Here is a 22,470-nt window from a genome sequence, read left to right as displayed (position 1 = left end):
TAGAAAAAACTACAGTATATACATTTAGGAACATACTTAGAATAGCAATTTAGCTGCTTTTAGCAACATACCCTAGTGCTGTTTTGTACCCTTTCATCCTTACAACGCAGGTAATTAAGTTGATATTCCAACACAGCTTCCCCTAACTGACCTTTCAGAAACAATGTGTTTTGCTGCATTAACAAATTAACTTCAAATCAGAGGCTGTTCCAGTAAATATGATCTTCACATGATCTTCATATAATTCAAATATACTTGCTTATCCCATTCTGGTGACAGATGCTAACATCAACATTAAAAATGAAGCTCTGGTAAAGGGCAAATTATTGTTGTCTTCTGGTGGACCTCCATGTCAGTTATTCTTCATCACCCTTTGTCTGTTTTTTTCTGTGATTCACAACGCTGATTGCAGCCATACCCCTTCCATAACCATATTTAATGGAGAGAAAAACATGCCACTGTGAATGTGTAGTTTTGCCTTATCATTCTATTCAGATCTTTGGGATTCAGAAATGTGGTACGTGGTATAATACATACAAGACTGAACATCCCAAAATGAATATTGTTTCTGTAGCACTTCAGACAGTTTTCACTCGACAATTTGCTCTTTTGCTTGCAAGGCACACTATCTTTTCCTGAGTCGGAATTTCAGCTTGAATCTCATAGCTTACACATGAATACATAAGGTAGTTTTTATTTTCACTTACATGATTTTGATGGTCATTTAATGGAATTAAAATTATACTTGTTTAAGATGGGCACTGGCATGTCCCAAACCAAGACTTGGTCTAGCCTTAGGCAAACCAGAGCATTCTGTCACAAATCTTCCTGTGGTCTAGAGACAGAGCAAAGCTTCTTGCCTGTCCTTCCCTTGTTCCTTTCTTCTCCATCTAACTGAATTCCTACGTTAAAGAGCCCAGCCTGGACCAGGTGAAACTTCTGCTGGAGTTTGTCAGTGCTACTACTCCTGGAGACTGCCCTTGGCGTTGCTCCTCTGTCCAGTATCCTGCCACTTGCAGAGCAAAGTGCCAACTCTTTCAAGGAGCAATGAGAAACTTTGCAGTAGATACACAATAGTAACCTACTGTCTAAGGAAAGCTTCTTTCTAACCCTCACAATAATTAGAGGTCAGTTCAGCCATGTCCAGCTGTAAAACTGAATGCTTTTTTAATCCGTTCATCATCGTTAAATAGTATGCTGTCTTTAGTCCAGCTTGATTTGCCCTGTCAGTGTGCCTCAACCATGGTTGCAAGATTCTGATTCCTGAGATGACAGTTAGAAAGCAGATATCCAACATGCCTTTCACTAGCAAATCATGTAGCAAGGACATTACTTTGAATTATGACTTTTTAAAGATATATCCATAAGGAGCCTGGATTGTGATTCTTCAATAGTTACGGCTTCATCAGTGAGTTGTGGCTGGACTGACATTAGCCTGTGTGGCATTGATTTGGCATGTGATAATTTCATTAAGAGAAGTGGAGAGTTCTGTGGATGAAAGCACAAGTGTGGAATAGCAGCAGGATGAATTAGTGCTGATGCCAACAGAAAGCTTAGTAAAGAGGAAAAGAATAATAGGAAGAGATGACTGCAGGTAGAATATCAGACATGGTATTTTTAAAAAAGAAAAGGCTTATCTGAATTGCCAGAAAGAAAAAAAAAACAAAACTGTCATTTCATAATCCCCAAATAAAATGGAAGCTGAGGTAACCGCAGTACATGTTGATAACTCATACATTTATCATAAACCTTGGGAAATTCTGTTTTTACTAGTCCTTGGTCCTGGAGTAAAGTAATTAAGCGAGACTCTCAGCTGAAATTAAAGAAGAAAGATTGTGACCCTCTTGAAATCAGAAAAAAATTAAAAGCAGCGTGGGCTTACCGTAATCACTCAAGGACCAGAAGGAAAAAAAGAAGGGTATATATAGTTATGATTTCTAGGCCAATATCGTGTTGTTTTAAGGTCTGACTTGTAATTGTTGGTCAATTAGGTCTAAGAGGAGTAAAATATTAGTGCTGCACAGCATAAGGGCTGCATGTTGGTTTGGGTACAGGCAAGGAGAAATCATGACATGAGACGATACTCCTATTAAACTCCTCAGATGATACTGGAATTACTATTGCTCTTAATCTTCTACGTTCTCTCTGATGTGCGTACCGATATTCTGCAGTTCATGTTAACGGTTCAGCTAGAAAGGATACAATGTGAGTGGCTCTTCTGACAGAATGTTTTCAGATGCCCAGAAAGAATTTAAAACTTGGTATTATTGCCATTGCCTTAGCAAACAGTGATGTAGCAGATAATTAACAAATCGTCTCATGCATTTTCTCAGACAAATATTTCTCCTCAAGTGATCACATGGGTGGGAAAGCAAAGTTCAGGTGTTTGTGTCTTTGCAGTGACTGTAATCAATGTGTTGATCATCTTGCCAGGAGGTGAGCCTCACGCATTCTGTGGTCTTTCTGTTTTGCTCTCTAAAGCGCCTGCCTTTATCATGTTTTTTTCAGAGGCTTGAAATAATATTGCCATTATTTCCTCACTTGATACTATTGATGCTATAGTCTTGCAGTGTTTCTCAAAAATATGCCTGTTTTTTGCTATGGAAGAAAATGGATTAGAGCAGTTTCAGTGCTGTTACAAAGCTGCAAGTTGGCCAACTATTTTAAAAGTGGGAGAGCAAAATGGTCATCTTCATGCACCGATCTGTTTTCATTCAGAACTGCCGGTGACTTTGTCTTCTAATTTTCTTTTGTACGTCCATACACACTTTGCTCTAGGCAGGGCATCGAAACCTGGATCCAGCAGGATATATAAGCATGTGTTCATCTTTAAGCGTACAAAAAGTTTAATTGACTTTGGCTCTCATGTTCTTAAATGTCTTTGCTGGCTTGAGGCCTTTAACATCAGTCTTGGAATTTTAGTGAAAACACGTTATAATACTCTACTTTGCTGGATACTTGGAACGACAGGTTAGGATCCATAAGCTTCTATGTTGTTGCAATGAATTTTGGATGGTCTCACCTGGAGTACGTACCATGTTACCTTTGGTTTAACATGACCTGTTTTAAAACTATGTCAAGGAGGCAGGTGTAGCTGCTTTCCTGTTACAGCACTTCGTAGGTTGTGAGATTGTCACTGCTTTGAAAGAATTGTTTTTTGTGAGGTGAGTATGAGAGTGAATTACTTGCTGTCATCCACTCAAACTGCTTTTGCCACAAAATCAGAGGTGTTTCGTGTAGGTGACTATTACTTTAATTTACCTACAACTTAAGTTTCCACTTTGATACAGCAGCAAAGACTCCGTCCTCCTCGGCCACCGCCTCCAAAGATACAGCGTTCATCTAGGCCCGTGAGTAGCTGGTAGTTTTGTTTCACTGCCACAGCTTAACACTGCCTGAATTGCACTCTTGGTAGCATTACTAAATCTTGATAGTTTCAACTGTCAAACTTTGCAAAAAAGCAACGTGAGAATTATGCTCCTAAACTGCCTTCTTCTCTGCTGCGGCACAGCCCTGGGACCTGCACTTACTCTGCTTTTCTTTGACGAGTTCTGCAACTTTCAGTCAGTTCTGCAGGTAACTGATGCTGCTATTGCAACATTTGTTTTTACTTTTGTGGTGTTTTCTTAAACAAAAAATCCTGCTAGGCTGGCATAAGTTTTTAGCCAGTGAGTTTTTGAAGACTTGCACTAAGCTCAAATATGAAAGGAAGCAGAAGTCTGAAGTATTTATTCTCCCCAAGTTCTGCTTTAAATTAATTTGGGATGCTTAATTTTTTTCCATAGAATAGATGAGTGAATATACCTAAATAAAATGAAATCTATATTTGGGTATTAGAATGCTGATGCCACATTGTGGTCGCTAGACAGCTATAATTCATGTTCATTTAAAATGCTCTCTGAGAATCTCTTTAGTTATGCAGTATAAACGTTGTAGACACAGCATCTTGGCGAGAGGAAGCGACTCTTTCACAGAACTACGCAGAAATTTTTCTCAGTAACTATTAGGCGGAGATATCTTATCTAAGCAGTTTTTCACTGAAAACACTGACTGTAGGCAAATTGTTACGTATTATCTATACTAGATGTCTTTTAAAAAGGAAACTTTACTAGATCTGCTTCAGGGACACTTTTTTCAGTACAAGAAACAAATAGTTTTAGAAGGGGTGTTGTTTCCGCAGCAGGCTTGGAAGGTATTTAATTCCATTCAGGATTTTTGCTTTGTGAATTTGAATCCCATCAAAAGGCAAATACATCTTATCCCGTGCTTCCATGTATGTACATGTACCTGCCTAAGAGAGAGATGCAAGTTTTCAAATCTAACCTTGCTAAAACTTGTTTAAAATATTTAATTTCAGATGAGCAGGCAACTGGTTAACAAATGCACTTGGGTGTGTTTTAACTTTTGATCTTTGGTGCATGTTCCTAAGTTACGTTTCAGTAGCATGTTTTCCCTCTCCTCCCTCTTTTTAACTCTGGGTGTTCAACTTAACGGGGTTGTTATGGATTCCTGCACTGAACCCTTCTGTTTCCTGTGTGCATAAAGGGTAGCGTTGGCTCTGCTTGTGTGTGTTCTCTTAAATGTAATTGATATGGGAGACCTTCCCAGATAAACTACGCTGGGAACAAACTTCCCCGTTCCTCTCGGTGGTGCTGAGGGCTTCCCAGCGCGCTCCGGAGCCGCCTTCGCCCTCGGCAGGCGCAGCCCCGCCACGGCACCGTGCGGTTGCCGTGTGCACAAGTTCTGGATCAGTACTGTTCAGACTGAGCCACTTACTACTTCAAAGTGGATCTTGCTAAGACTGTTTAATCTCCTAGCTGTAGTACATTAATAGTCCTCAGTATAATGTGTTTGTGTCAACTGTCTCTGCTCCTAATGTGATTGATAAAAGGTTGGAAATGTAATAATAAAAGCTCCTGTTGCATTCATCTAGCTGTGCCAATAAGTGGAACAGAAATGCTTCATTCATCAAGAGGAAATTCAAGATAAATGTAAATGATTATAATCACTCCCAAAAAATATGCTTGTAGCAAATATGCATAAATTTGTTGTTGTTCAGAACTGTTATTTGGCTTTTAATAGATGAAATGCATTTTTGTATGTGTAAATAACACTTTGTACAGGCTGCTTTTTCACCCTCTTAATCTTGGCATGTATTACAGAGGTGGGTATGGGGAGGTAATTTATCCTAGTCTTTTATGGCAAGCCCTGAATGAGGAGGCCAAGTCCCTCTGCTTCTCCAGCCAAGTCCATATAATACCACAGTTGCCAGAAATACTGTTTTCAGGACATATCTGCTACTAGAAGGAATCCATGGGCACTAGTGCTTGCAGCATGAGTCATTACTGATAATAAAAAGAAAAACACAGACCAAAGAAAGGTCAAGGAAGCATAACAGATACGTTCTTTACATTCTGCTGCTTTGGAAATGAATTGTGAAGATATTGTGAAAGAGAGAAGGTTGCTGCTTATAATTAATGGAGATCTATTTGAATTAAAGAGGCTGTTTGGAAACTGCATTCAATTTTGTAAAAAAAGTAAAATGTAATAATTATGCAAAAAGTTGATGAGGATTGTAATAAGCACATTTAACCTTTCTGTCCCAGATGTTCACCTTTTTCCTCCTGGCTGTGTGCGCATGTAACTGGATTTCTTTCATACTTTTGCATTTGATATGCATTTAACCCTGCCTATTTAGCTACATAAGGCTCAAAATCCAGCAAGGAATTGGCTTGATTCCTGGCTTTCCCCTGCATTTCCTCATGAACAATGCTCTAAATCTCACTTAGCATGTCGCCCCGCACTTTACTGGTCCGCTAGCCCCCTGGAGGCATCCAAAACTCTCATCTTTCTCCCTCATCAGCATCATGCCCCCAGGGTACCACCCAAAAGGTGAAAGTGTTCACAGCATGATGACAAGCCAGCTTTACACATCATCTTCCAGCTCGGATTTAATTAAACAGGTTTTTTTCTTCCTCTCTTTTTCTCTTTCTCCTTCTCATTCTCTTCCCCCACCCCCATCCCTCTTGCTTCTCTCCCCCTCTTGCAGGCGCTCTCCCTCGCTCCCTCTCTCTGTGTTTTATCAACCCTAATGAAGCAGTATTCTTCATCGATCCTGCTGATTGCCAGCCCATTCCTTTTGTTTGTTGGCACCGAGCCATTCAGCCGCACTCTGACAGCTCAGCTCGTCTAATTAGCTCTGTTGTTCTTTTCCCCATGTTTCACTACGTTGCAAGTTCAGTTGAAGTTGCCACAAACTTAATCCTTCCATTCCTGCCATAAATTCACATTCTTAAGCTGTCTTTATTGTAGAGAGGAACAGCCTTGTGTAGGGACTGATCTTCAAGACCTTAACATCTGACCTTTTTGTAAACCCTTTTTTCCTAAGGAATAGTGGCAACACATCTCTGAATGTCTTCATCATTTCTGTGGTACACTATTTCCTTTGAAATGAAAATTCAAGACAATAATCCTGCTATTATCTTCTGCATACTGTTGTGTAGTGTTTTGGCACAACGCACAATTTGGTGGCTTTATCCTTGCAAGAAAATTTGAGCTTTATGTTCCTAAAAACTTGCAGAGGTGGGGGAAACCCTCATCTGTCATTGCAAACAAATTCACTAGCCATCCAAAGAGTGCTTAGGTTGTAGGCCTCTAACAGCTTCCTTTCTTTTGTAGCTGTTAAGGGAGCACAAGCTCAGGGAGGGCAGGAGTTGAGTTGTATTCCTTCATTTGTTTGAGGGCTTTGGGGATTCCTGTTGAAGCTAGCATTCAGTTAAGCCAACAAATTAAGACTTTGTTTCGGACAAGGCAGTACTTTCTTAACAAAAACTGGAAAGCTTGTTTGTACAGCCTGGCTCTGATGCTGCAGATGTGCATTTCTTCATTTGATTCAAAGGGGTAAGTTCAGCAAGAGGATTCCTCTTTAGCATGGGGAGGCACTGCATAAACGTTGCCTATGTAGTCATCATGTGTACTTATTCCTTTCCTTGAAGCGAAGCATGTTTGCTCGTGGAGTTATATGGGAAGATTAAGCTTGATTTTGGAAGATGATGGATGTGTCACTTAAGACTGGACTGACAGCAACATCACCTTCTGCTGGAAGCTTTTACATTTTATTGCAGGCAACAGAAGGAAGATACACTAACATAACTTAACATCAGTGGTGATAAACCGAGCAAGGTTTTCTGTTCAGCTACTGAAAGAAACCAGATTTTTAAATGAAAAATGAGCAGTGCTTTTCATGTTGTAACATTTATTCTCAGCACCAGTGTTTTCAGTGTTCCCTTGCACTGAATTCTTTGCTTCACAAGCTGGTTTGTATGAACAAGCAGACAAAAGGACCGTGGTGTTAGAGCTGAACTCTGATTTCCAGTATAATGTACAACAAAACACTGAATTTTCTATTTTTACTGTTTCAATTAACTGTTTAGATGAAACTCACATTTAGGAAATCTTTTACCAGAAGCTTAACCTGTACCAGACAGGACACTGGAGGAAATGTTCAGTTCTGGGCTAATAGCTAATGGTCAGTGACAAAAGTATTTATGTTTCATTTGCTACTCAAAACCATGCTTTTTATGGGAAGCTTTTAACCAGTTACGGTCTGTGGTTCCTATTAATGCTGATAAAATTGTAACTTCATTGTAGCACAGAAAAATAAAAGTTTAAAGGCAATTCTAAATGGAAGATAAATTTAAGGTAACAGTGGATATACAGATTTTATCATTATTGCTTGTTGTTTGATCACCTTGAAGTATTTGATCAAATTTCTTCCATGTATCTGTGTAATAGGTTCGGCCTCCAAGACCTCATGTTGTTAAGAGACCCAAGAGCAATATTGCTGTGGAAGGACGAAGGACTTCGGTTTCTAGTCCAGAACAGTAAGTGCTATGCTGCTCTACTTCTCCCTAGTTGCACTGGTGTTTAAAGTCTAGTGTTTTCAAAACTAGACTTGGCCAAAGGAGAAAACAAACAAACAAAACCATACAAATCAAAGTATTCTTTTTATGAACTAGAAAAGAGATTTATTTTTAATTTTTGGACTATTTTAGAGGAGGAGTAAAAAAGCAGAAACCAAAGCTTAAATTATTTGTAAATTCTGGTCTGTCAAATTACACTTAATCTGATTAGTCTGTTTTGCAAAAGTTTTCAGTTTTGTGGAAGTATGTTAATTTGTGGAAGTATGTTTGGTGTCTGGGGGGTGTTTGAACGATGCTTTAAGTGAAATTTAGCCAAGTCACTGCAACCCCCACCCCCATTGCTGCTGGCTTTGCCTGGAAGCTGCCGATGGTTGTTTTCCAGCGCTGGCAGTGCGGGCTGTGTCTCGTGCTTGTTAGGGCCCCGGCAGCAGAAGCTTTGTAATGAGCTTTAGAGTGAAGCCTTGTGGAGCTTGACTGTCTTGCTTAGGACTGGTTAATTTATCATCGCTTTGGATTTGACTATGAAGTAAACGGGGGTAATGTTCCAAGTAAGTTGTGCTGCTGTAGCCGACTGCTAGTACTTAGTGTGTGTTGCCTTCCAACATCTCTCTTGTTCATATAAAATAGTGTATTCTGTTATCCTCAGCAGGGAGACTTTTCAGATGCTTTCATGAAAGTCACAAATCGAAGTACTACTTTTTAAAAAGAAGATACTGAGTGTCGTTGCTGATTTTCTTAATATGTATCCATAATTGAGTTAAACAATATGCCATCAAGTAAAAAACTAAGAGATTGAATATCATACCTTACCAACATAGCATAAAAGACACTATTGCATTTAACAAATATACCTGTATGCTGCATTGATACCCAGTTTGGATTCAGAGTTATTTGGATTCTTGTTGGGTGTAGCTATTTCAACTGTTCAGAAGTAGAAAAGAGCACTGAGTTCTGCTTGGATATGAAGTCTTGTAATAGTTAGCTGCATTTCCTACGTGTCTGAATAAGCAGGTTGCCTCATTTCAGTTCAGAATTTGGGAATGTAAGCACTGGGCATTTTGCCAGGGGCCATTGATCTTAGACGGAAAAGGTGTCTCGAAAAATACAGCTAGAGTAGGGACAGACTGCACTCCTGCAGGAGCTGTTGAGCAGTGAGCTGAGAGCAGCAGGCAGCAGAGCCAGGATCTGTTTTCCAAGTCATGTGAAAAGCTTAAACTGATGTTTCCTGCGTGTGAAGCATCTTTGGTTCCCTTCTTGGATGGGGGATGCTCTAGTATTTTCCAGCTGTCCTCTGTATAATTTGGGATGGCCGGAATTCCTCAGGCTGAGAACACGTGCCAAAATGTTTGTATGGAGGAATGGTGTAAGGAGCCTTTACACCAGGACAGGGAGATATTTTGTGTGTTACCTAAAAATGAATGGTCACTTTTTAATTATATAGGATGATTTATCTGCGTTACAGTGGAATTTGGTTGCCCTCTTGTGGAATGCATTGCAAAACCTGCAAAAGAGCTCACATGGGGTTACACGGTGGTAGCTATCCCGGCACAAAGGTTGTAATTTTTTTTATTATTATTTTATTTTTTTAATGTTTAATCTAATGATTCACTGCACAGCTAGATGATAACTAAATCAACTTAGCCATTATATATATTTCAGGTGACAGATTTTGTATGTTTGGAGCTAAAAGCTGCCTGATGTTCCAAAGTGGCATATTACTCAAATTTATTTTTGATTTCTAATACTATCAGAATAGAAATAAATGTAAACATGGATGATAAACAATAAACATAATACTAGTAATATATTGAATTCAAATTATTTTTTTCTTGATTTTAGTCTGTTTAATGAGTTCTAGTGACTGTACAGCTCAACTGCTTTCACAGAGTGAATCGCAGAGCTGCTGTATTGTGAGCGATTGGTGACAATACACAAAAGAGAATGAAGATCCTTTGTAGCCATAAGCTGACTTATTTTTCTTCATGAGCATTTTGCTGACGGTTTTTCCCTGTCTTTTAAAAGTGAGATAAAACCAAATAGTGCTTCTAATAGCAGTGATTTTGCTGTACGGTGTCAGGATGTGATCTCTGCCTGATCCGTCCCAGCATCAGTATTTTACCCGGTTCAAGTGCAACGTCCCAGCAGCAACTAATGCATTTTAATTCTTTCCTGTCAGTAACTTCAGGGGGCAGCACAAACTCTGACTCAGTTAGTGGTGGAGTCTTGCAGTCAACCGGATACCCTGTAAAGTGCCTGGTTAGAGTGTTTCAACAAAAGCAGGTCAGGCTGGAGGAGGAGGAGGGCAGTGAACTGGGAGGTAGGAGCAGAGGGAACGTCGCCCCCGAGGCGTTGGGATAGTTACAGACCTTCCCCACAGGAGACTGTTTGTCTCCGTTCAAAGTTCTGATGTTGGCAAAACCACAAGCCAAGCAGCGTTAATTGTGTTGTGGTGGTAGAAATATCAAAGCTCCTGTTTAAAAGCGAGCTCATATAAGTGCCTTGCCTAAGAAATAACTTTTGAACAGGTAAGGGCTCACAAATTCTGACATTTTTACCTATTATTTATCTCAAAACAGCATTTTAAATGAATGAAAAACACTTAAGAATAGCTGACACTAATTAAAGATAAAATTTTAATGACACTTTCCATATTTTCTTTCATCTGTCCCAGGAATAATGTTCCTCTATTGCAAAACAAAAAGATAAAGCCAAGTTTTGCCTTCTATGTTAAAAAAGGAAAAAAAAAGGACATTGGCTTTATCTGTCTCAGATAATACTAAAATGGATCCAAAAACCACCTTCACTTAAAGCCTAGTGTAGGAGGATTAAAGCATCCTTCTGCTTTAGTGTTCTCAATACACGGAAGAGTTCAATTTCTTGTCTTTTAGACTGAAAAGCAAATAGAGAAAAAACTAGAAGATTCCTTTACTCTTGGGGTTTATTTTGGGTACGTGGGGAATCATAGAATCATAGAATGGTAAGGTTGGAAGGGACCTCTGGAAAAGATCTAGTCCAACCCTCAGCATAGCCTCGTATGGGGATTGAACCCATGACCAAGGTGGTGGATATTTTTCTGTTTACTCTTTATAATTTTCATGTGTTTTACTTTTGGAGTACTCAGTAAGTGCTGAGAAGTTTTACCTCCCACCTCATTTTTTTAAGGGGTAGATCCACGCTTATTTTCTTAAAGACTGAAATCCCCAAAAGGAAAGTCCATCCCTTTCTTAGCGACAGCTCTGAGCGAGTGTGTGTGCCTGGGAGCGAGTCTGTCGCTGAAAGCTGTGCCTTATACCAGGTTGGCAGGAGCTGCTAATGGCATCCAAGCTGGAGGAACCCTTGCGCCGAAGCTGGTTAGAAACAGCAACAGAGCACACAAAAACTTAGATCTGTCTTCAAAAACATGAGCTGCCTGCCCACCTGGAGGAGATCATTGACTCAGACCTGGAGAAACCGTGCATGTCTTAATGCTGGCAGACTCCAGGGTGATCATGGGCCTCTAACAAGGTCCAGCGCTGCATGATAATATTTCCCCCAAGCCAGGTCAGTTCAGCTCTGAGTTGTGCGTGCAAAAGCTCATCCGGCTGCAGCTTGACTGACACGTAACTGCTGTGACGGTCGTCTGCAGGGTTATGGCTGAAGCCTTTGCTTCATGGGCTGCTACTTTGCTTGAAGTCACCAAATAGTTGGTAGGGGGCAGAGTTGCCCCATATGGGGAGTCCCAGGGGTGCTTCACCTTTCTGCTGGTGGCGAAGGGAGGCCGTTTTCAGGCAGGTGCTCCTAGGTAGGCACTTTTGAAGCTGAGCAAGTGCAGGAGAAGAGGTCAGGCTGGTTCAGTGCTTACTCTCTAAACGGTGAAAACTTTAGGAGCCCCTGAAGTGGGATGTGCAGTAAGAGCTTTAGTGATGCGTGTTTTGTAACTCCCACTGGTGTTAGTAAGGTAAATGTGCGATTCTTAAAATAGAGCGTCCACATCCTCAGCGTCCCTGCCCATAAGATGTGTGCCGACAAGGCCCTGGCCTTGCGGAGGAAGCAAGGTCTCGCTGAACCAGGAGCTGGGAAGTTTGCTCCATTTCTCTAGGTGGAGCTGAGTTACCACAGTGCTCCTCCAGTGTGCACCTCGCATCGAGCAGCCTCCTGTGAGAGAAGCGAGTGGAAGCGCTCGCTGGCCTGCGTCTGGGGAACTCGGCATAAATGGCTGCTGTTGGCCCCACCAGCCAGCACGTCTCTGTACCTTTTTCTTTGCTCAAACTAGCGACACTGATAATCAAAGATAGCTACTTACCTGACCTAGCTGTTCACCTGAAAATGCCGATGATCAGGAATAGAAATCTTCATAGGCAAGTTGCAGATCCTGCGAATTTATAGGATGAGGAACCCAGTAGCTGTAACCTACTGCATCGGATTTGGGAGGAACAGTTTGTGTTTCCACTTGTGTGCCGGTGGTGTCGGGGTACCCTTGTTGCAGATTGGAGGCGATCCAATGAAATCTGCTGCCCAGCAGCAGGGCAGAGGCGGTCCTTTTCCTAAATTAAACTTGACCAAAGTATTTAGTTTAATTACACTGGCTCCAAAGCTAATTATTACACAGTTACTTTTCTTGGATGTTTGTGTGTGGGATACATTTGTGAGGAGGAGCGTCTGTTCAACGAGAAGTTTCTTCCTACAGTCAACCCTATTACTGGCTTTTTAGTCTTAGATGGTTGCGTGTATGCTTCAGAGACATTTCCCAGGATCTCTGACTCATCAGTGTGCTGCTGCCAGCTGGTGGAGACGGGGCCCTTGGGATGCTGCGGCACCAGCTGCCGCTCAACCTGCCCCCAGGTAGTCGCTTCTCCCGCTGCAGCCTCTTCTCCCGCTGCAGCCTCTTCTCTATTCGTAACCTTGCGTGGCCTCTCCAAGGAGCAAACCATCAAGCAGGCATCCTTCGTTATTAAGGCATTTCCTGTGATATTGGGAAACTTGTATCTTCAGTACTATGAGTTGTTTGTTTTTCTCTGTTTAAAAGAAAAACGTTGTTCTCATGGTATATATGTTCGTTTTCTAGTCAGTCTTCGATGAAAATGCAGGAGGATGGGAGCAGTTGCTCCAAAGGACACTGAAAATTGTTGCTAATGTAGGAGTCTGTTGTTAAACCAGAAGAGCTGATAGAAGAACAGTTTCTCCAACCGCCACGTAAAAATGTCAGTCACTCCCCCCCACTATAGAAAGTTTCTTTTCTTTATATATGTAATTTATCAATAATTCAAAGCCTAAAAGGTTTACAAAGTATAAATATTCTTCAAAATTGTCATTAAGTCTAAAATGTATAATTTTAAAACTTTTTAGCTATAAAATAACAGGAAGAATTTGTAGTTGAGAGCTCAGAAAATGTTGGATTACCACCTGGGGCAATCCTAAACACATGGGACATGCCTCTTTAAACACAAATTAGTTGTTCACAGAAATAAGAGGTTGCATTTTTTAACAGATAGGCAGTTCTTTGAGAGCTCTCTTTTACACCACAGCGAGATTTCCTATTAAATGCAGAAGAGGCTTCCAGCGTGCTCTGGGTTCTGTAAGTACTGACTCACTGCCTTCCAGGGCGTGCAGAGTGGGTGGAAATTAAAATAGGAAATCAGAGGGTCAGGCTCGCAATTAACAGCATGTCAAAAGGCTCTTGGGCTGGCTAAAGCAATGTCAGTGCTGCAGCAGTTCATTATGGCTTTCTAGAAACCATGCAGGACTTACTATCGAAGTTAATGGCTTTCCCATATATCATGAATGAAAATAGGCTGCAGCGCAATAGTGGGCTCATTACACTGAAGTTAGTATGAAATCAGCATGATGGCTGTGTAAAATGATAGAGGCTCATAAAGCACATTAAATTCCAGTTGTTGTGAGCAGGCTTTTTGAGCTCTGCCACCGAGGAGCTGTGCACGGGGCAGGCTTTCCAGGGCATCCCTGCAAGCAGGGATCTCTGCTGAGGTGAAGCACTAAGTCTGCAAGTACCCATTGAGCAGCGATGGCTGAATCGAAACGAAAATACTGTAGGCAACAGCAGACGGCCTCGCTGCCTGTGCTTCGGCTCCCAAGTGTTGGGAAGGCTGGTGCAGAGCAGCAAGGTGCAAAGGTGGTGAGGCCGAGACAGCACGTGCCCAGCGAGGGCAGAGCAAGCGAGACAGAAGTGTCCCGAGAGCCGTTGTGATTTTTGAGCCTTGCCAAGTGAGAACTGCAGCAGTGGTAGATAAGCTCAAGGACAGAGCTTGAGCAAGAGCTGCCGCAGGAGCTTTTTTCATGCTAAGCTGTGTCATTGCTGTCCCCTCCGCAGGCCATCGCCTGGGTGGGCTGTGTAGTGCCGACGCGCCCTGGTTTGGGACGCGCCGTCCCATTCCTGGCTCTCTCCCTCGCTTCCAGTGGGATGGTTTCCCAGAAACTTTCTGGGGCCTATTTCTGCCATCTGCCTTGGCGTGAACACACTGAACGTCTGCAGCATCCTCCACAAAGAGATGTGATAGCTGCAGGGGAAAGCGCTGGGTAGGTACTAGCATTGCAAAACGCAGAAAATGTGAAACAGCTTGGGCCAGTCTCACATCTAGATCTGCCAGAGCCAGCAGAGGTTTCCTCGGCTTGTTCCCACTCAGAATTCTCCGTGAACATTTCCAGCTCTCCAGGCAATTTTGAAAACACTTTGGAAACAATTTGGAAAACACTATAAAACAGTGAGTTATGTGTTGTCACTGGACACACTGATCACATGCTGTTGTTTCTGTTACCTGATGGGATGGTGTGTGATGTAAATGTTTTTCTTCCTTTAATTTAAAATGCAAATATTTTTGCTTTTCTTGAAATATTCTGCTCCTGTGAGCATTTACAGTATATAAAGTGACACTTTAAAAATCAAGTAAATGTTTTAATGTTTCCTTAGTTCATGCTCAGCTGTGCTGAGTATTCATAAGAGGCAGGAAGGAATTCCAGGGATGGATCCGGGCTTTGCTCCCCTTGAGCAGAGTTCTAGGTAATCCCCCTGCTCCCTGGTCTCCTGTTTTGTATTGGCAAGAAAAAGCCTGTGCATCCAAATCCCTCATTCTCTTCATTTTACTGTCTTACGAGGGACAAATGCCTTAGTTCCCTGGAGCTGTTGTACAGCTATTAAAAAAAAAAAAAAAAAAAAAAAAAAAAAAAAAAAAAAAGAAGAAGAAGAAGAAGAAAAGAAAAAAAGATAGATAAAGCCAAATCTCAAAATCCTCCATCAGGAGGATTCAGGAGAATAAGGAAAACAAGTCCAGCCTGCCCCTTCATACCGTAATCTCTGCAATCAGGAGAAAGCAAAGCAATTAATAAAATACACAAATTCAAAATTATTACAGAATTCTCCTTACTAATGCTCGAATCCTGTACTCTCATTTTCTGGATATATTTTTTTAATCTCAAGTACATTTAGATGTCAATTAAATTTGAAATATCTACATTTGTCAGCATTTCATTTCTGGCCAGTGTGATGTGCTGCTGATTTGTCCATGCATCCTGACACATGAAAAAAGCTCCTGAGATGCAGATCTTCCTCATTAAAAAAGAAACCGGCACTCTCATAACGGTGCGCGGAGCCATGGAGCGCATCCCCGGCTTTGGTGCGCCGTGTTTCTGACATGATATTTAAAAAGGAACAGCCGCGGCTGTCAGTACTGTCATATGCTCGTGCTAACCGAAGACATGTTAAACTAAACATTAGAAAGAGATCAGCAAGTCATCTGCGCGGCACCTCGGCGGGGAGACGCGGAGGCAGGAGCCGGCGCAGTCGTGCGGAGACGACGAGGGCTGCAGCGGTGACGGGCACCTGCCTTCCCCTGGCAGGCGGCGGCGCCGGGGCCGAGCCGGCCCGTGGCGGGGGGCCGCGGCGGGAGGCCCCCGAGCCGTGTCCCAGGCCATCGGGCGCTTCGGGGGGGGTTCTGCTGCCTCGAGCTGACGCAAAATTTGAACGGGGAGGATGTTAAAACCCTTCATGCGAGCAGAGCTGGGTGCTCGCTTCGTTCTAGCAATGGAAATCGCGCTTCCGTTTAGGGAGTCCTGCGGCAGCAGCGGCGCAGGTTGGCTGTGGCTGCAGGTTTAGTCTCACTCGCTCCGCCGCAGCTGGGGGCCTGTCCCAGGCGTTAGCCCGTCTCTTCACGGGCGGCTCCCGGGCTCCCGAGCGCGGGCAGCGGCGCCAGAGGCAGCGCAGGGCCCTCGCGACCTCGGCCCTCGGCCCCGCGAGCGAGCGGGCGTCGGGAAATTCAGCGCCACTCTTGATCGCTGGGGAGTAACGTTAGCTTTGCTGGATCAGATGTTAATTGATCAGATGTTAGGTCAGATGTTAATTTACTCCCCTACAAGGAAAAGACTGTACATACAAGTTAGAAGAAGTACTTTAAAAGTATCTCAGTAAACTGAAATTTTTGGGTAATACAGTCACTTTCCTAAAATATTTGCTAAAAATACAGCAAGCTCCACCTCGTGCCGTGGCGGCTCCTCGCGCTCCCTGGACGCCTGCTGCAGCGTCGCAGGGGACCAGAGTGGCTGCGCAGCAGCTTTAATTGGAGTGCCTCCGACTGCGATCTAACGCCGTCAGCTGTGCTCAGTGCCACCCCAATTTTAGATATTTTTTAATTAATTAGTGCCGACCTGATTGTGAGTAAACTCTTAGCACAGGGGCACCGCCGGCCCTCTTGCGCTGCGCTTGCAGTTTCCAGCTTCTCTTTCTCTAACCCGATCTTCTGCTCTGCTTTTCCTGCCGTCGGTCCGTGGTTACACGGCAGCCGAGTCGAATGAGCGAGACGGGGCAGCGGCCGAAATCGAGTCCCCTGTCGGGCCGCCGCCGCCGGGGTGCCGTGGCTCCGGGCGCTGCCCGCGCCGCCCTGCTCCCGCTGCCTGCGCGGACGGGCTGCGCCGCGACGGCGGCTGGAGCAGCTCCGTGACACGCGGCTGGCCGCGAGGAAGGTCGAGCTCAGGGCACTGGCGATTTCTTCTCCCTTCCCCGGGGAGGGGGACGGAAAACCAGAGCTGCCGGCGCGGCTCTGCAGCAATGCCAGCAGCGTCCGGCCGCCTGCGGCGCCCCGCAGGACGCGGAAGGGGGGTTGTGTTGCCATCGTGAAGAGTTTTGTCGTCTTTTTAATTGCCCCCACGCGCAGTTAGGTATGCCAGAAAGCAACTGAAGGGGAAGAATAAATCTAAGCAATAGTTAAACTTCAAAAATTTAAGAAGTGAAGACATTTTTCATTATATCGTAAGTGGGTATCATTTTGGTGGCACTAAACAAGGTTATGCTTGAATTGTAGTGTATAGAAAACACTGGGTTGTGGTGCAGAGTCCTCTGGTTAGCACTGATAAATCTTGTTGCTGTGGTTTTTTTGCTTTCAGTTATTTGGGAAGCATTTTTCTTAATAGTTCCTGTGCAGGAGTGTATTTTCTGTAGGCGCTTTCGCTGTGCAGGGCTTTGGCTTCTCCAAGAGGAAGCAACGGGGCCCTGGCCGGGGGCTCCGCTGAGGCTGCGCCTTGGAGCCGTGCCCGCGAGCCGCTGGCCCCCGCTGCCCCGCGCCCCCCTGCCTCCCGGCAGTTTCCATCCCACGCGCCCTGCTCGCGCGCTCTTCCCTCTTTGCTAGAGCTGATAACACGTTTAATGGTTCAGAGCAGCGACAGGCACTTCTGAACTTGCTGCAGTGGAAACGGGGAGTCTTAGAAGCTTCTGCTTTGTGCAGAAAAGAATAGTTTGTTGGTTTTAAGGTTAAAACAAAGTGAAGCAGCTGATAGCTACAATAAAGAATAGGAAAATATTAATAAATTCACCAAGCTTAAAATATTTCTCTTTTATCTCCAGTCAGTGCACATTTAACCAGACCTGTACAGTTAGTTTCATGTTCGCTAAGAATCCAGCCAGCGTCTTCGTTGGGTGCGAGAGCAAACCCCGGAGAGCTGCCCGCCGCGCTTGTGTCTCGAGTAAAGACAGCTAATACGGTCCTGACAAAATTCTGGTGGAGAGATTTTGAGGTTTTGCTTTTTGCTTTTGTTTTGTTGTTTAATCAGGGCTAAAGTTTGTTTCCAGAGGCACTTTAGGTTTTAAGAAGGTTTCGTCCGAACGGCTTTTTGCTCCAGGCTGCTGCTAACGAATTCATAGGCTGATCGTTAGAATCCTGTGATGTGGGAAAAATTAACTCTAGTCTCTTTTCTGCCAGCTTTTAATGTGAGGCTTTGAAAGCAGTTAGCCACTGAGGAAAGAAACATATGTACCTTGCTTGGCACATTACATTTCACATAAATCCTTGGACAGTTTTGTTTTTATTCCATTGTGAAGCAAATTTCAGATCTCAAGTCAGGTCCTCGTATGTATGATGTCAGCCTACGTATCTGCAAACACCGAGAGGCAGATCTAATATTTGTTTTCTTGTAGCCAGAGCTCAGAGGATCTGAGCAAGAAAGATAGGAGACTGAAGAATAAAAATAGTTTATGCAGGGCATCCAAAGTAGAGAAATTTGTTGAAACTTTGCTGAGAAATTGTGAGCAGCTGTCTTCAGTGGGCAGACAGTACAGTATAAGCCCACTTAGAGGAATGCATACAATGCACGTGTTATCCAGTATGTAGCTGTTAGACATACTGCTCTGAAATATCACACAAAGGTGAACACGTTTAAGGAGAAAAAATAATGGGAAGCATTTCCAGGGCGCTATATCAAATATATGGGGCTGCCCAGCAGCCCAGGATGGTGTTAGCTCTCCAGCTCTGGGGCACACAGGAATTTCTGATGCTTCGTGCATATTTGTCCGTGCTCCGTCATACCGGTGACTTAACCCAGCCGCTGTATTTGTGTCTCTTTATTTTGCTCTAATGACAGTACTCAGCCCTTCAGTCTGCAAAGCTGGTGTCACCGGTTGTTCTCTGCAATTGCACCTTTGATAGCAGAGAAGCCAAGAGAACAATTTGAGACGATGCCCAACTCTTAAAACCGCAGTGGGAGAGCACAGGCTTCCGAGCTGGCTCCCTTGGCAGCGTGGATGTGCTTGCAGGGCTCGGGAGCCGGCTCGGCTCGGATGTGCTTGCCCGCCGGCGAGCGCCCTCGGCACAGGGCTCTCTGACCAAAGAGCAGAGCCGCGCTCGGCGTTCGCCTGCGGAGCTCCCGGCGGTGGCGGTCGGTCGTGTTGGGTCGCGGTGTCGAGCCTGGGAATCGCTTGGTTTCTCTCTCCTCTGCCGCTTTGAATGTGACAACTTGGTAACTTCCTTTTCTCTTCCTGTTTCCTTCAGCCTTGTAAAGCCCATGCGACACTATACAGTCTTCCTCTCTGAGGACTCTTCTGATGATGAATTTCAGCAGGAAGAGGATCCTGTCTGTGGCTTCTCAGAAAACTTTTTCTTCTCTGCTCCTTTTGAATGGTCTATCCTACTTCCTTTCTTTGTATTAATTCAATCTTTGAGCAATGGTTTTTGCGCTGGTCAGGGCTGCCTGCTTTTATACTTGGCATTTTTAAAATGTTCCTGCAATCTTTGTGTAGCCCTCAGTGAAAGTTTAATATTTCTCCTACTTGGATGCTTTGGTATTTAGTGGCATGCAAAGGCCTACTCCTGCATGAAGCAGCCTGCAGTAATGCACCGCTTGCTGGTGGGTGTGAGCCCCGCGGGAGGTGACCCCCAAGCCCTTGTCCCACCGCTGCTTTCCCACCTCGTGCTCCATCCAAAGCTGCTGCCGTCTGTCGCGCCTCCCGCCCGCACTGCGGCTGCTTTGGGGGTTGTGCCGTGAGCTTGCTGCGGCAGTCGGCAGCCTCTCCCATGCCTGCTCGCCGGGCCCGGCCCTGTCTCCTGCCAAGTGCCAGGTTCTCGATGGCTCCTAGAGGCATCAACCTGCAGGTGTCCTCCAAGGGTTTTGAGTATGCTCTGACCAAAAATTATGCAGGAAATAACAAGCAGTTGGTTGGGTTTACTCACCACTTTATTTATATGCAATTTCTTCATTTTTAAAATTGTTGCGAATTGGCAAATCCCAAAAGCTCCGTGGCATTGCCTCGCCTGGCTTTCTCCCGAGGCCCTGAGCAGCTTGACCACGTCACGGCTCCCGCTTTGGGGGAAGAGTGTGTTCAAACACTGGCTGCTGGGTGCTGAAATCTCTCCAGGGCGCTCTGCCGGGCGGTGACCTGCTCGTCCTGGAGGCCGGGATGGATCCGACACTGTGGCATGGCCGGTGCAGAGGGAAGCGCGCTGGGCTCTGCCGGTGCTAACAACCCCGCGCTGCCTGCCAGAATGCACCGCGCCGAGGGCGGCTCGCCGTGGGGCGTCCCGGGGGCCAGCCGGAGGATCCGCTCTTCCCTGCCCTCGCCTGCTTGAGGATTTCTCGGGGCAGGAAGGGAGATGCATTGCACAGAGTTACTCGGTCTTTTAAAAATGCAGCTAATGGCTCGAGCAGAAGCAGGGAGGAAGAGGTGCTGGCGTCCTGCGAGCTGCTGCCCGGCAGGCAGAGCCCCGCCGCCCCCGGGCAGCTGCCTGTTGTCCTCCCCCTGCCCCGGTTCAGCGCTGAGCCCTGCCGCGGTTGTGATGAGGGCTGCGTGGCCTCTGCTCCCCTGGCTTCCCTGTCGTTGCAGGTTAGTAAGGAGAATATCCCTTCCAAATCCGAACCTGTTTGCAGACCGAGTCGATACGACTGCGAGACCCGAGCTGGAACCGGCAGCAGTGGCGCGATGGCAGCCAGTGCGGCCGCGGACTTGGAGGGCAGTGCAGGGACCGGAAGGCAGCCGGGCAGGAGGAGCCAGACACGATAGGTTTAGTGTCAGAAAAAAGGGTCCTGCACTCTTGCGTTTGGGATGCAAAAGGCCACTAAAATATTTTGTTTGCAGGATTCCTCAGGATTTTTTTGCAGTTTGATCTGCTGCTTAGCGGATGAGCACGTGCTGCATGTGAGATTTAATGGAGAACCAAGGTTTGCAAAATCACCCGCTGTTGAGGGACCTGTGCCCTCCGCAGCCTGTCCTGCCCCTGCCTTACTACCACCCTCTGTTGCTAGCTGAATCCTACTAGTTATGTCTTGACAAACAAAGCAAGATGGACTCTGTTTCTAAATTTGCATTATATATATGTATTGTAATAAAATATGGAAAGAGGAGGATTCTTCCATATTATCTTTGTTTTGGGAGTCTCACAAATATTTTCTTTTAATGGAAAACCTTGTTTAAATGCCATGGTAAAACTGCCAGTCAAGTGCCAGTAATGGCAGGAACGTGTGGCACTTCTCCTTGTTAATTGGAGCCGTATTATGCTGCTCTTCTCCGTACACAAAGCCACTATGCAAATCCACCGGTGCTCAGGTTTTGCTGAGGTGCATGCGAGAAAAGCATCCTGCTGACTAGTCTTGGCTGTAAATGTAAAATAGGTGTCTCCATAATGGATTGTGTTGTTTCTTGATAAGATGACACCAGTATAATCACTAGAACCCTGCTCGGTGTTCCCAATTATTGCTGGAAAACGCTCTGAATTATGCTCTGTGCTGAGTTAGCTTGAAGCCAGCGAAGGCGAGTGTGTGCAAAAGCCAGGGCGCTTGCAGGGCGCTTAGTAGGAGCCGTCGATGCAGGGGGAGGGAAGGGCAGCCGCCAGGCGGGGAGCTGGGCCCAGGACGCGAGCCCCTGGAGCGCTGCTTGTCCGCACGTCCGTGACTGCAGCCGCTGCTCTCCGCTCAGCACGTCCCATTCATGTCCTTTCCCTTTTTCCAAAATCCTCCAGTGCCAAGTCATCTTTGCATGTCCCTCTGCCCTGGGTCGCTTTGCTCGCACGCTGGCTGTTCACAAGGCACTGTAAGCTGTATTCTGCCATCCAATTTTGCCATCTTCTTAGTAGATACTTGCTTTAAAAAAGGTCAGAAAGACTCACATATACAAATATGATTTTTGCTTTCCTGTCTCCTAGGCCACAGCCATATCGAGCCCTGAAAGAATCTGATAGTGCTGATGGAGAAGAGGCTGCCAGTCCAGAGAAAGGCAGAGAAGCTCGGCCCCCGAGCCCGCTCCTCGCGGGCAAGGCTGCCGAAATCAACCTTCTTGAAGACATTTTCCCAAACTTGGAAGTGGAAACACAGCCGCAGCCTCTCAGCCAAGCTAAAAGCCTGGAAGACCTGCGGACTCCCAAAGAAGAGGGAGATCAGCGGTGCACATTTGAGTACCAGGTTTGGAGAGGGTTTCGTACATTTGCGCAGAACCAGGCTGTCTGTCGTCCTTTATTCTTTGAGAAACTTTTCATATTATTGGATAGTTCTATCCAGTTTCCAGTGCTTTGTTCATGTGTTTAGCTGTTTGGGTTTTTGCCCCCTCAGGACCCCTCCAAATTGGATATGTTTGTTAAAATGACCTTCTGGTCTTTTTGTTGTTGTTGTTGTTGTTGTTTTTAAATCACCTCTGGCCGTTTTGGGTAGACATCAAGGGGACAATCAGTGGTATAAAAGACAAGTTCTCTTAAGAACTTTGCTGAGTATGCAGAGCTTAGAAAGTGCTGATCTAAAGCAGTCTCTGATATCTTCATGTGATATGGAAGAAAAGGATGTCATTCAACCGTATAGGAATATTTAATGT

General features: G+C 44.8%; 1 protein-coding gene across 8 annotated transcripts in view; it reads left to right on the top strand.

Annotated features, from left to right (window-relative positions):
- DENND1A (DENN domain containing 1A) overlaps positions 1 to 22,470 on the top strand; it is a 220,941-nt gene that overhangs the window by 194,662 nt on the left and 3,809 nt on the right. For 3 of the 8 annotated variants that reach the window (XM_062590924.1, XM_062590923.1, XM_062590920.1), the window contains 3 exons: positions 3,291 to 3,350; positions 7,795 to 7,883; positions 21,812 to 22,067. In XM_062590924.1, the coding sequence (XP_062446908.1) occupies positions 3,291 to 3,350; positions 7,795 to 7,883; positions 21,812 to 22,067 (405 nt within the window). Of the gene's footprint in view, positions 1 to 3,290; positions 3,351 to 7,794; positions 7,884 to 19,168; positions 19,298 to 21,811; positions 22,068 to 22,470 lie in introns of all 8 variants that reach the window. The other 5 variants (XM_062590925.1, XM_062590922.1, XM_062590926.1 and 2 more) reach the window with 4 other exon arrangements.

The sequence above is a fragment of the Rhea pennata genome, chromosome 18 (genome assembly GCF_028389875.1).
Source record: "Rhea pennata isolate bPtePen1 chromosome 18, bPtePen1.pri, whole genome shotgun sequence".
NCBI lineage: Eukaryota > Metazoa > Chordata > Aves > Rheiformes > Rheidae > Rhea > Rhea pennata.
This window is presented reverse-complemented; position numbering and strand designations above follow the sequence as displayed.